We start from the raw sequence: 12,926 nt of genomic DNA on the forward strand, positions 1-12,926 counted from the left end.
TGCGCCCAGGGAGGAGGATATGGTAAACAACTTAGACGTGTTTGAATGGAAGTCGCTAGCAAGGTGCCATAGATGTACTCAGAACGAGCAGGTTGTGATGGCTGGGACACCTGTGCAGGCTGGAGGAGGGCCGGTTACCGAGGCAACGCGTTGGAGTGGCTCTGGGGTGCTGTAGATATGATCAGATAGCAGAGGTGATAATAGGTGGGATATCCGCCCAGGGAGGAGGATATGGTAAACAACTTAGACGTGTTTGAATGGAAGTCGCTAGCAAGGTGCCATAGATGTACTCAGAACGAGCAGGTTGTGATGGCTGGGACACCTGTGCAGGCTGGAGGAGGGCCGGTTACCGAGGCAACGCGTTGGAGTGGCTCTGGGGACAAAGGGGGAAAGATGACCCAAAGTCAGATTGTGGTGACGCGCAGAGTGTGAGAGTGGCCCTTGAAGGATTTGTTGACTATATCAAGGGGAAGATCTAAAGCCATATGGTGGTGGCGATGAGACTAAGGCAGATCTTGGAGGTCAGGGGTTAACTGTGTAAGGGGGGGGGGGGGGCTAGCAGAAAGAAGCCATGGTGAGGTGTGGTGGTACCAATGGCATTTGTCGTGAAGATCTCTTGACCTCGAGCAAATTTTTCTCATTTAATATTGAATTCTTGTTTCATTTTAAAACATTAATTGTTTTCCAATTTCATTCCAATGTTGCTATCGACGCGGCACAGATGACGGATTTGTTCGGAGCTGTGACAGAATGGCGCGTCGTCCTGTGTGTTAAAGGACGGCCTGCGGAAAGAGATCACAGAAGTAATTTTGAGATCTCTTCAAGAGTCCTATTGTATCCCACAGCCCTGCTTCAGAGAATTGTTTCTCGTGTGGCAGTCAGACCAACGCCTTTTATTCTCCAGTCTTGAGTTTTACCACGATAATCGTATGACCACATTTAATGTTAGGAATATGTTGTGCGGTCATTGTTGACTCGGCTGAGACTATGAAATACACTTGAGAACCGAGTTTGAAATCAGATATTCACCTTGATTTTAACCCCAGGAACTCGGCAGTGCCCACTCGGCACTCTCATACCTGTGAGACATGTGGCCACATCCCTGTTCTAAAATTGTTTTTTATATATTTTTTGTTCTATTTGTGGGAACGAACCAGAGTAAGTGAAGAAAAATCCTTCTACGCAAGGGGCGCACAATCATAATGTGTGCGTGCTTTCATTAACGTTTCGAATCCGTCACCAGGTGTTCCTTCAGAGGGGTTCACATTTTCCAAGCGTCGAGAGGAGCTTTGTGTGGAGCGATAGGCCGGGTAGCTTCCACACAGGTGCTTCTTTCATGGCGGCAGCAACTCATTCATTATCTTGCAGGTGGCCTTTTTGTATGTATGTACGTTGAACTTCTTTTGCACCGTACATTGCCAACCGTGCTAATCGGAGGTGCAGGAGGGAAGGACAACAAACTAAATGCCCAAAAGCAGTTCCAAAGAAATTAGTTTCAAATCTAGATGATTTAAAAAGTGCATTAGCTCCCTAATTTCAGAAAGGAGAACATTCCAGACGAAGCGTATCTGACCACGCGTGCGATGCAGTGACCGTCTTTGTACGATAGCTCCCATCGCCACATGGGACAACCAAACCCACCTTCGGCATCGCTGAATCGCAGTGTACATCCAGTCCTTTGCTTTTAAAGTTAAAATTCCCAATCATTCTCAACCCTGGCCCCTATATTTATCGAACCAAAAAGAACTTACAATTATATTCAAGTCAAAGTGTCTGCCCTGCTCAGCGACTGTGAGTCAGGCCTCGTATGTATGCTTTGGACGTACGGAGCCATTGGTGGAGATTCCACATTTCTATCGTGGGGAGCGGTGATGCAATGGGTTAGCGCCTTGTGCTACAAACCTGGCGACCTGAGTTCGATTCGTGATAATGGCCAATATCAGCGGCGAATGTTTGAACTGGTCCTAGGCCTCCCCTAGGTTTACTCAGCCTCAAATGAGTACCTAGTGCAGTGTGTAAAAATTGCCACTAGGGAGATGAACGTGGCCAGGTGTGGTGCTGGCCACCCACCCCCTCGTGTACCTTTCCGGCCTTCGTAGGTGCACTTGCCCCATCAGTCTATTAAGGCTATATGGGGGAACTTGATTTGTCTTTGTATACTTTGTGAGTACTAAGCCACTGGTGAAAATTCCACATTCCTATTGCGGCAGCCCATATATACATACGGTAGCTGATGTTGATGTCCCCCAAAGTGGTATCTGGTTTATCGACCCTTGAGAGATGATGGTGCCGAGTCAACCCCTTGGCCGAGATGTGAACTCGCAAACTTTGTGACTGCGAGTAGAGTTACCTGACCGCAGCGCCGCCCGGTCAAATCATCCGTTAAGCAAATGACACTAGCAGCAGCAACAATTGAAAATAACACATTAAACAGATTTGCTTTTGACCAAATCACCCGTATTGTCAGATCTCAGAAGCTCAACAGGGTGAAACATGGATAGTGCTTTGATGGTTGACCGCCATGTATAACAGGAGTTATAGGCTGTGTAGCCTGCATGGTTATTGTAACTACCAGCAAAACGTTGTACTCGAATTGTAAATGTTGTGGGTTGACTCTACAACACAAAAGCGGTGTGCTGAGCTCGTAACTCATTGGCACAATTTTGTTCACGTGACAAACCTTACTAATTGGCTGTGTCGGGTGATGGCGGGCTTAACGACACATTCATATTTACGCGATCTAACCCCAAAAAGAAGAATCTCGAGTATGAACCATTGTTGTAATGTGCTTCTATGCTCCCCATCTTTACAAACGCATCGCGGTGAAGTTCAAATAAACCCCCATGACCTGGATGTCATGGGGAGGTGCCAACAACCAGTGTAATGAGAGAGGACTGTAGCTGTGCATTCAGTAGATGTCCCTGGCGGGACGTACGGAGCTTAACACATTGTCCTCGCCCATTAGCTGCTCATGCTCGTGTGGCATTTAGACAGGCGGTTGATGAGAAATGAGCATTGAACAGTTTATATCATCCGAAAAAAGCAGGAGGTCAGGGGTTAACTGTGTAAGGGGGGGGGGGCTATCATGACATCTGCCTCGAGGGGTGAACATTACAGACCCTGAAGGGTACAACGAGCTTTTGTAAATGTCGGTGTGTATGTGTTTGTGTGTACACATACGCAAATGTACGCATTTGGGTTAACCCCCCCTCCATGCGTACGTACTAAATGGATGGCCCCTTAAATGGGTACCTGGTGCGGTGTGTAAGCATCGCTACTGGGGAGACCGTTCGTGGTGCCAGCCAACGGCCCCCCGTCATGTGTCGTGTTGGCCTTCATAAAGGTGCTCGCCAACAGTATTTCCACCAACAGTCTTTCGAAGGCTATATGGCAGGGGATCTTTATCATTGTGTGTGCGTTGGACCGAGGCAGCTACACGTAAAGCAACCAAGCACGGAGAGCGAGAGACTCCCGCTTTCGGAATAGCTCGCGCCCCGCTACTGCCGTAGCACGTGCACGCGGCTCCTACGCACGCACGGAGCAGTCACCGCGCACCGTTGTGCTCTTAATCTGCTGCTACTGTGGCAGGCGCACGCGCTACCCGGGCGGCTTGACTCACAAATCCGTATTTATACCCCGCGTTCGCATTTTCTTCCCATCGGCCGTTAACGATTGGCGTCGCTGCCGCCGCGATCTGTGATGCGACGAATACTGTCGCCCGGGCGTCCCTAGAGGTTGCGTGAGCAAGAAGGGGTTGGGGGAGGAAGAGAGAGAGAGGAGGGAGGGAGGTGGGTAGGGGGGTGGAGCAGTGGGGAGCGGCTGTTGCTGATTTCTCTTCCGTTGCTGCCTCTGCCTCCGCTGCTAACTGCCGCTGCCGTCTGGCACGGGGCTTGTCGCGTCTTACGTTGCAATGCTCAACATCATCGGCAGCGTTTTCTGCTGGAATTTCAGGGAGAAAAGCGCGGCAGAGGCTGAGATCAAGGACCTCGAGGATGCCAACAAGCATCATGCGGCCGAGGTGCAGGTACGACGCACACGCTTGCTCGCACCGTGTGCAGTTGGATAGCTCTGACAACACGTTCGCATACACACACCGCTCACACCACTGGCTCGCACGCTTGGCGTAATGATGGCGCTCGCATGCACATACCCTGATTGCGCACGCGTCTGACAATTACGCTGATGGGCACACGCGCGCCGACACCGAACGCGCACGCCGCTCGCGCACACGCACGCGTGCATAATATGATTGTGGGCATATGTACACGCACACACAGACAAGCAGACGGTTCGCTGGTACATGCGCATTGTTTTCTGTGGTCGCAAGTGTATGCGTATGCACTCAGGCTGCTTGCGCGCATATGTACACACCATTATGTACACGTACACGATTATACACATACACGATTGTGCACACATACGTGCACACCAAAGACAAAGACCCCCCCGCCCCCATATCGCCTTTAACATACAATTGGGTCAAGTGCTTCTTAGTGAGTACATACAAAGGCTGGCACAGCACTAAGGAGTTGGTGGCCAACAACAACACCTATGTCGCCCCAGTGCTGATGTATAAACACCGTACCAGGTATTAAGTTAAGGCTGAGCAAACCCAGGGGAGGCCCACACATGAACCACTCTTGCACTGCTGTTCACTGGCTTTTGCACACACACATGCACCGTACACACATTGCATGCGTAATGTGTGTGCAGTGCATGCATTGCTTTGCAGCAAACCTAGTCAGTGTTGGGTTTGGTGCATAATACTGTCCCTCACTCCTTCTGCCCTTGGGCTAAAGAATGAAACATGTGCGCAAGTGATAATTGTGTTGTTATTATTGTTGTTGTGATCATCGAGCTTGCATTGTGACAAATCCACTTATTCTCCCGAAGTGGGCAAAAGAGACCATGAATGACATTTTAAATGAAATGAAAATGACACGCACGTACACATTATCCACATACGTACAGTGCTTGCAATGTAATTTTAATGTTTTGTGGCATCTGCAGTAGCGTACTCGCACTACGCATGGGACAAAAGACATTCGCAGTATAATACAGACACATAGCTTAAACATTGCCAATTTTGTTCCCATCCAGTAAAAATTGCTTTCTTTCATAATGTAATTCGCATCATGACCCATCATCATTGACATCGTTGTGATTCTTATCCTCATGATGCAATATTCGCAAAACATATCTCGATTTACAGTCTTCTAAATGCATTTTGCAAATGTATATTTGCCTTGACCAGATCTATTATAATCTATGATTGATTTAAAATAAACATGTTTTGCATTTTAAAACGCAGGGATACGTGTACACATTACAGTTTCTCTGTATGTATACATACGTACATACATACAAAAAGACAGAGATCCCCCATATAGCTTGAACAGACTGTTGAGGCAAGTGCTGTTAGCGAGCACCTATGAAGGCCGGCACAGCACACGAGGGGGTGGGTCACCAGCACCACACCCGGCCACCTTTGTCCCCCCAGTGGCGATGTTTTACACACCGCACCAGGTCTTCATTTGAGGCTGAGTCTTCCTAGGGGAGGCCCAGGACCGGTTCAAATAATCGTTACTGGTATTGGCTGTGAGCGGGAATCGAACTCGGGTTGCCGGGTTCATAGTGCAGCTCACTAACTGCTACACTACTGTTCCCATTGTTCACATGCATACATACACACGTACACGTATATATTACATTTCATGAACACACAGACACATACCTATATTTCTCACGTACATTGCTTTGTGATATTTCAATGAAAGACGCTCTAAAAAAATTATGGAGTGAGAGAGAGAGAACAAACTGTTATATTGCCTTCTATGGCCATTCATCTCGTTGAGGGCGTCCAAAATATTAACATTTTAATGCTGAACAAGTATAATCGATGTGAATAATCCATTCCAAACAACTTAACTGTGAAGGGTGTGCTCTGCCTACTGTCGGCGTGCGAGCGCTGACCCTGGTGGGCTAAGCTTAAATCATTGACACAGCCAACTCGGTGTCTCTACCTCTCTATCCACACCAGAGATACCCCTTCATTCACAATCAATTCACCCGTGCCTCACTGCTACTCTACACTAGCCCTAGTTAGTGGCATCTTCATTTCAAGTGTCAGCCGCCTTAAAGACCACACGTTAATTTTCCTACGCAGGTTCAAGCAGGCTGTGGGTGCCACCCACCCCACCCTCCACTCTCCCCCACCCTGTCCTTCACCTCCAAAGTGCTGGATTACAGGCACGCATAGCCACCACGTCCACCACCACCCGACTAAATCATTAACTGTTGTTTTGCAGGGCTATTCCCCCAATATATTGTGCGTGCATTGTGTTATTCTCCCGGCTCTGAATTCTTGAAGAACATTTCTCCATCTCGTGATCCTGATTCCAACAGCACGGTTGTGATGTAATTATAATAAGGAAACGAATAATGTGCAGACCTTTTATCAATTCACAGCTGGATGAAGGTCTCCCCATGCCGTGTCAGTCACGGGGGGTGGGGGGTGGAGTTCTTTGATCATTCTGGTTTTTGCGGGATGATGATAAGTTCAGGGATTGGGCAGCACGGAGTGAGGGTGGGAGGCGATGCAGAATCAGTTCAGATAACATTCACAACTGATGTTCGCCCTTGTTGGGAATTTAATGTTTATGTCGCTGCGTTCATGGCGCAGTGCGCTAACCACTGTGTTTCTGCTCCATCTCAGATCGACTATATTCTCATGAAAAAAGATTGTACGTAAATTCAGGGCTCAGAGATTTGTTGTCCAGGGATATCACAACTCGGCGGGTTTTATTTTATATTTCAAAATATATGTGGGGCATTCAATGCCGTACACTATATATCTGGAGTCTGGATGTGCATTTTCATTACCGCGGGAATGATAATGTTCCCCTGAGATATTACATCGAGCAATGTAGCCGATCATGAAAAATATTCGGCTCTTCGACTGATGAACGACAGTGGCATACTGATTATCAGACTGGGGAGGCTGGAGCATGCTTATGTACAGACGTCACCCAACGCTGAATGCGGTTACATTAATAAATCATATGGCCCATTTAAATTTGCATTTGACCCCAGGGCTGACAGAAAGAGGTAAAAGATTTACCGTGATTTGTTTTCAGCCCCTCAGTCAATTCCCTGGTGAACGAAGGCCTCGCCATGCCGTGGTGCTTGTGGGGAATGTTGTGCCATATTTCACGATGGTCAGCAGCGGGGTTGGTCAAAGGGGATAACCATTTCGTCAGTGACTTTATCCACAGCCGGGTATCGAACTCACGTGGTCGGGTTAAGAGCAGAGTGCTCCAGGGCTCCTTCCATCGCTGATATTTCTGTCACTTTATGTGGTGTGTGGTGGCTGTTATTGAGCTGTGCCTGTCAAATCTGACAAATGACCAATGCAGTGAGACCCTTCCTCTTCGCACATCGCCGACTCGTAAATCTAAATATCGATGTTTCTCATGCGGCACAGGCATATTTGTAGAAATGTAAGAAATATATATAAAACCGTGGAGATGTAATATCAGTGAACTGCAAATCTATTTTCAGTCTGAAATGTATACGGGGCTGTTAAGGTTATTTTATTACAAGGTTATCAGTTCTCATCCCAGCCGGTAGTCCATTCAGCCCATCATCCCTTTCCAATTGATCAAATAAGTACCACTTTTTTGGAATCGTTTAGTGGTTTCTCCGATCGGAGAGCTAAAAACCCATCGGGGAGAGCCGTGCAGCTCAACTGTCTCATCTGGGTTTACCGATTGCTGCCATGTTAACGTGGAATATCCATCATGGGCGAAGGACTGCAATCAGAGATTGCCATCTCCAAATTCTCATTTGAGCAGGAAAATAATGAACCCTGTCATTCATCGTGTCCACTAGTGGACTGCCAATGATTTATTTTGACGACGATTAAATGTTTTGCCAACATATTCTAGATATTAAGGAGGTTTCCTCTGCTCCTGGAAATCAGCAAGAAAATATTTTGCTGTGGTTTTCCCACCTTATGATGATTGCTTGTGTTGCAATCTAAACGTCGTGATTTAATTTATTTTATACCTACGTGACTTTACCGAAAGAACCAAAGAGTATGGATCCCTGCAGTCACAAAAACTTCAAATCTAGATTATATATAGGGTTTTGTTTTTAATAACTTCACACATGAAAGTGTTAAGCACTTTGACTTTTGAAACAACCTTGCTCACAAGCACAGAACAAAGAGCGAATAACAAAATTGATGCCATTGGCCTGACTTTGCTGATGAGACGTAGAAGGTCAAAACCAGTCCAGAGTTGGCCCGCTAAAACGAATGTCGTTTCAAAATGTTCGACTACAATGCCAGTTTGCCGATAGACTATATACATTTTTGTATATTTTTTAACGTGGTGACATTTGTAGAATTAATTTGTAACCAAGTCAAATCCCCCTGAGATTAGTGTGGTTTGTCACAGTGCTCAAGGTCTTCATCAGTGCCCATTTGTAATTGTCGAGTATTTCAAGCTACCAGTCTGTTCTCCAGTTGTCGACGAGGAGTCGAACTCAGGAATTCATAAAATGCCGGCTCAAGTGCCTACCATGGGTGTTATTGTAGCATCATCGTCCCCCCCCCCCCCCGAGCTAGCATGGCAGATCTTGTGGACTGTGTCCAAGTTGTTGTGTCAGTGCAAGGCTTGGTATATTTTTTGTAATGTTTGGGTTTCATATTTTTCTCAATTTTATTCCAATTGTACTATTGGCATCTTTCCAGGCCATGAGAAGAAGCAATTTCCTTTCGGAGCTCTTGCAGGGCGGGGGGCCATCAACGCCACCGTGCCTGTGGATGGTGGCGTCATAGAACTATTTCTGAGGTCACTCCAAGTGACCTCTCATCGAAACACTAGGTGGGGGTGCTGCTGCACTTTCCCCGCTATAAATCATTACTTAAAATGTACATGATCAAAGCTTACCTTTTGCCAAATCAAGTGGAAAAAACTAAATTTGACCTGATGTTTTTCTTTCCTGCGATGATTGGTGACCAGACTAAGGCTATTAACTCCATACACTTGAGAGCCCAGTTTAATCACCGGTAGTTGAAATGCGGCTTTCAAACCGAGGATTCCCGAATAGTTGGTGGTATTCCACACCATCTGCTCGATTCTCTCGCTGAAAATACATAAGTCTCCTGCACAACCCAGCTGTTTTGCTCATTTTAAAGGGAAAAATAAATCTGAAGTCTAAACTCTGGAAAACAACGGAAATCCTCTTTCCGACATGCCCCCGCGTGCCTAAATGTGAAGCACAGCTGGTCAGATCGTAAGACAGCTGTTCAGATCGTAGTGAAATGGCAAACTTTAGCGTGCCACTAATCTTATCAGTTCTCACCGTGGGAAGCCTCTTATGGCTGGACTTTCCAAACTCCATAATCCGTGCGAGGTAATGAAATCTGGCTCCTCGGCTGTCGAGTTTGGGTCACAAACGAAAGGGCTGCAGGGAATGGTGCAGCACAACGGTTGAACCTGTTTTATGTATGTCACAACAGTGTGAGTATAATGCCACATTATTTGATAGCTACTGCAGGTAGAGCAGTGGGGCAGCGGTTCGAGCGCTGCGCTGTGAACCCGGCCATCACCTGAGTTGCATTCTCGGCCACGGCTAACATCAGTGGCAAGTGACATATACACACACACACTGCTCCTGGGTTCTTCTTCGCCCCTTCACCAGAAGCCACTGACTAACCAGTGTGATGAAGTATGATTAAATAATCTCCATGATCAACGTGATATGAGGGGGGGGAAACACCTTCATCCAGGATTGCCAAAAGGACTGTACATGTACTCATGTGCGACTCGGATGAATTTGAAATGTTGACTTTTGAGGGTGACTTATGTGCAGAACTATCCTGAGGTTGCTGCTAGCGCCAGCCTTGATTGTACAGACACTCATGCCGGTGCTGCTGCTGATGATGATGATAAGGCTGGTTACAGTGAGTCTAGTGACAGTGGTGATGCTTTCGGTGATTCTGTCGGCGATGATGCTGCGTTTACCAATGGTGCTGTTTGGTACTACTGTTGCAAGTGCCAATGCTGATGCTAATGCCGGTGCTGCTGTTGCTGCTGCTGGTGCCAATGGTGGCAACGTCGCTCTGCCCAGGAGCTGCAGAGCGAGTTGGAGAGAGAGAGCAGTCGACTCCGAGCGCTGGCGGCCACGCGGGAAGAGACGGAGCGGCGGGCGTCCGAGCTCGAGACGGAACGAGCAGAGTTGGCGGAGAGGCTGGCCGACACGCGGCGGCAGTGCCAGAATGAGGCCAACCTGGTAGCGTACGCACGAGCGCACGCACACACGCACGAGCGCACGCACAATCACACAGATTTTCCCCCGCTGTGGCCTTTCAGAGGCTGTTTAGGCAAGTGCTGTTTGTGAGCTCCTTTTTAGATGCCACGGTGCCGAGATGTTAACTACTTCACCTGGAATACAGGAAGTCATGGGTTCCATCTCGGCCCTGATGCCTGTATGTTTGTAGTGTGCGTGTCTCTCTCCTCGTGGTCGCGTGGATTTCTCTCTGAGTCCTCCGGTTTGTCCCTCCACATTTAGAATCAACGTGCGTTTAGAGTATTTGGGTGGTATACATTTCCACATGATAAGCCATTTCGTTGAGCTATCATTTGTGGTCAGGTCACTTCTGAAAATGAGCTATATAGCTCAGTGAGCCTTACCTGGTAAAATAAAAATAGTTTAATCGATAGTGACACTAGATGATCGCTGGGCGGATTATCCAACTTGTAGATTAACTAGTTTGTAGTTTAGTTTTTTAAAGCCGGCACGGCGCACGAGAGGATGGTGTTGGCCAATCCCACCATGCACAACCAACTTTTCCACCCCAGTGCTGATGTTTACACACCGCAACAGGTACTCAGTTGAGGCCGAGTTGACCGAGGAGATGTCCAGATCAGTTAATTGTCACTTAATGTTGGCCGGCAATCATGCCCTGGTCGTCAAGTTCGTAGTGCAGTGTGATTTTGGTTAATCTACAATTCCACTCATCCTATTGCACACACGTACACATACAAACACATGCGCATGTACACATCCATATACTCGCACCCGCATGTACTCGCACATGCAAAGACAAATATCCCCTGTATAGCCTACCCAGGCTGTTGGTGCAAGTGCTGTTAGCGAGCACCTATGAAGACCGGCACGGCACATGAGGGTAGTGGGAGGCCAACACCAGCCGCCTTTGTCTCCGGAGTGGCGATGTTTACACGTCGCACCAGATACTCATTTGAGGCTGAGTCGACCTAAGGGAGACCCATGACCAGTTCAGATAATCATCACGTGCTTACCGCTACACTTATCACTCCCCACACACGACCCCTACACACACTTGGACACGTGCACCATGCAAAGCCTAGAACATTACTCACACACGTGCGGGCACCGCTTATGAGATGGTGGTCTCAATCTTTACAACGTCTCTCAGGGTATTACCGGAGCGTATAATTGCACAGAACTTAGTCGTGGTGTGGTTAGCGCACCACACCATGAACCCGACAATCTTGAGTCTGACTCCCAGTCACTGCTAACATTAGTGGTTGAATTTCGATTTAAAGCTTTTGTGACTGCAGGGATTCATCTCCTTGGTTCTTTCGGTAAAGTCACGTAGAAGGGAAGTAATAAAATAATAAAAATAAAACATAATAAAATAATTCTCACGACGTTTCGGCCACAACGCAAGCAGCCTTTTCTTCACCTGAGGACGCAGCAGCATTTCTTCACCTGATGACGGCTGCTTGCGTTGTGGCCGAAACGTCGTGAGAATTGTTTTATTATGTTTTATTTTTATTATTTTATTACTTCCCTTCTACGTGACTTTACCGAAAGAACCAAGAAAATTAGTGGTTGAGTAACGTCTTCACCGGTCTTAGCCACCACCAACCCTCCCCTCCCCTTCACCGACCACCACAAACCAGCATGGCAAAGTCTGGTCCAACAGCCCCCATGACCAAACACGGCACGGGGAGGGCTTTCTTCCAAGCATTGGATTGACAAAGAAGGGAGCTATAAATGACTGTTAATATAATTACACACTCGATGGTCTCGCTGCCTTCCCGGAAGGTGTAATCACGGAAGGAGGGTTTGGCGAGTCCCGAGCCGGATTACAGCTCGCGCCTGCAAAGAAATATCGTTGCTTGCTTCGCATGCAACGGGAGATGGCGGCGGTCAGCTGTTAGCAGCAAAGTGGTGCAGTGCGGCTTGCTTTCTGGCGCTAAATATACAAAAAATTGATGAATAGCGACCTACCGCAGATGCGCTTACACTTTGCCTCCTCTCCTCTATTTATATTTTATTGCCCTTCATTTTTGTCCTGTGTTCTGCCGCATGCTTTAAATTTTAATTTGAGAGCTTGCACGCCGTGTGATTATTTTATTTTTGGGTTCTGTGTTTTATTTTTAAAATCTTGACATCCGCATGTCAAACCCCCTCAACTCAATTACCACTGGGACACGTCACATTTTATAAAAGTATTTACATCATCTAAATACTTTTTAACATTCTATTTTTGGAAATAAATGTTTCATCGAGCTGCAATTACAGCGTGTCAGCTTTCAGCCTCCAAATCAATGTGAAGTACGATACTCTGCAGGCTTACAGGGCTGTGATGGTCAATCCATTTATGAGATCAAAGCCATTTACACTCAACTCAGACTTCAAAGGTCACAAGTTCAAATGTCTGTCAGAGTTCAACTTTCGGCTCATCATCTAAGCGGGATTGATAAAATAGTCTGCTTTTTTTTAATGAAGTCATTCGTGATGCATGAACAGTGTTGAAGAGCCACTACAGTGAATTTGTATTTGCACTTAATTTACGATTGCCTATATATTCCAGAGCCGTAGATGAGAGTTACAGATCAGTTGGGCGACTGATAGATAGACCAGAC

The 12,926-nt window shown here is 47.0% G+C and overlaps 1 protein-coding gene across 3 annotated transcripts in view; it reads left to right on the forward strand.

The window, feature by feature from the left end:
- Positions 1 to 12,926, forward strand: part of LOC144726665 (uncharacterized) — an 84,715-nt gene that overhangs the window by 50,804 nt on the left and 20,985 nt on the right. For all 3 annotated transcript variants that reach the window (XM_078605424.1, XM_078605425.1, XM_078605426.1), the window contains exons 13-14: positions 3,952 to 4,024; positions 10,138 to 10,299. In XM_078605424.1, the coding sequence (XP_078461550.1) occupies positions 3,952 to 4,024; positions 10,138 to 10,299 (235 nt within the window). The remainder of the gene's footprint in view (positions 1 to 3,951; positions 4,025 to 10,137; positions 10,300 to 12,926) is intronic.

Source organism: Lampetra planeri, chromosome 24 (genome assembly GCF_965212315.1).
Source record: "Lampetra planeri chromosome 24, kcLamPlan1.2.h2, whole genome shotgun sequence".
Taxonomy (NCBI): domain Eukaryota; kingdom Metazoa; phylum Chordata; class Hyperoartia; order Petromyzontiformes; family Petromyzontidae; genus Lampetra; species Lampetra planeri.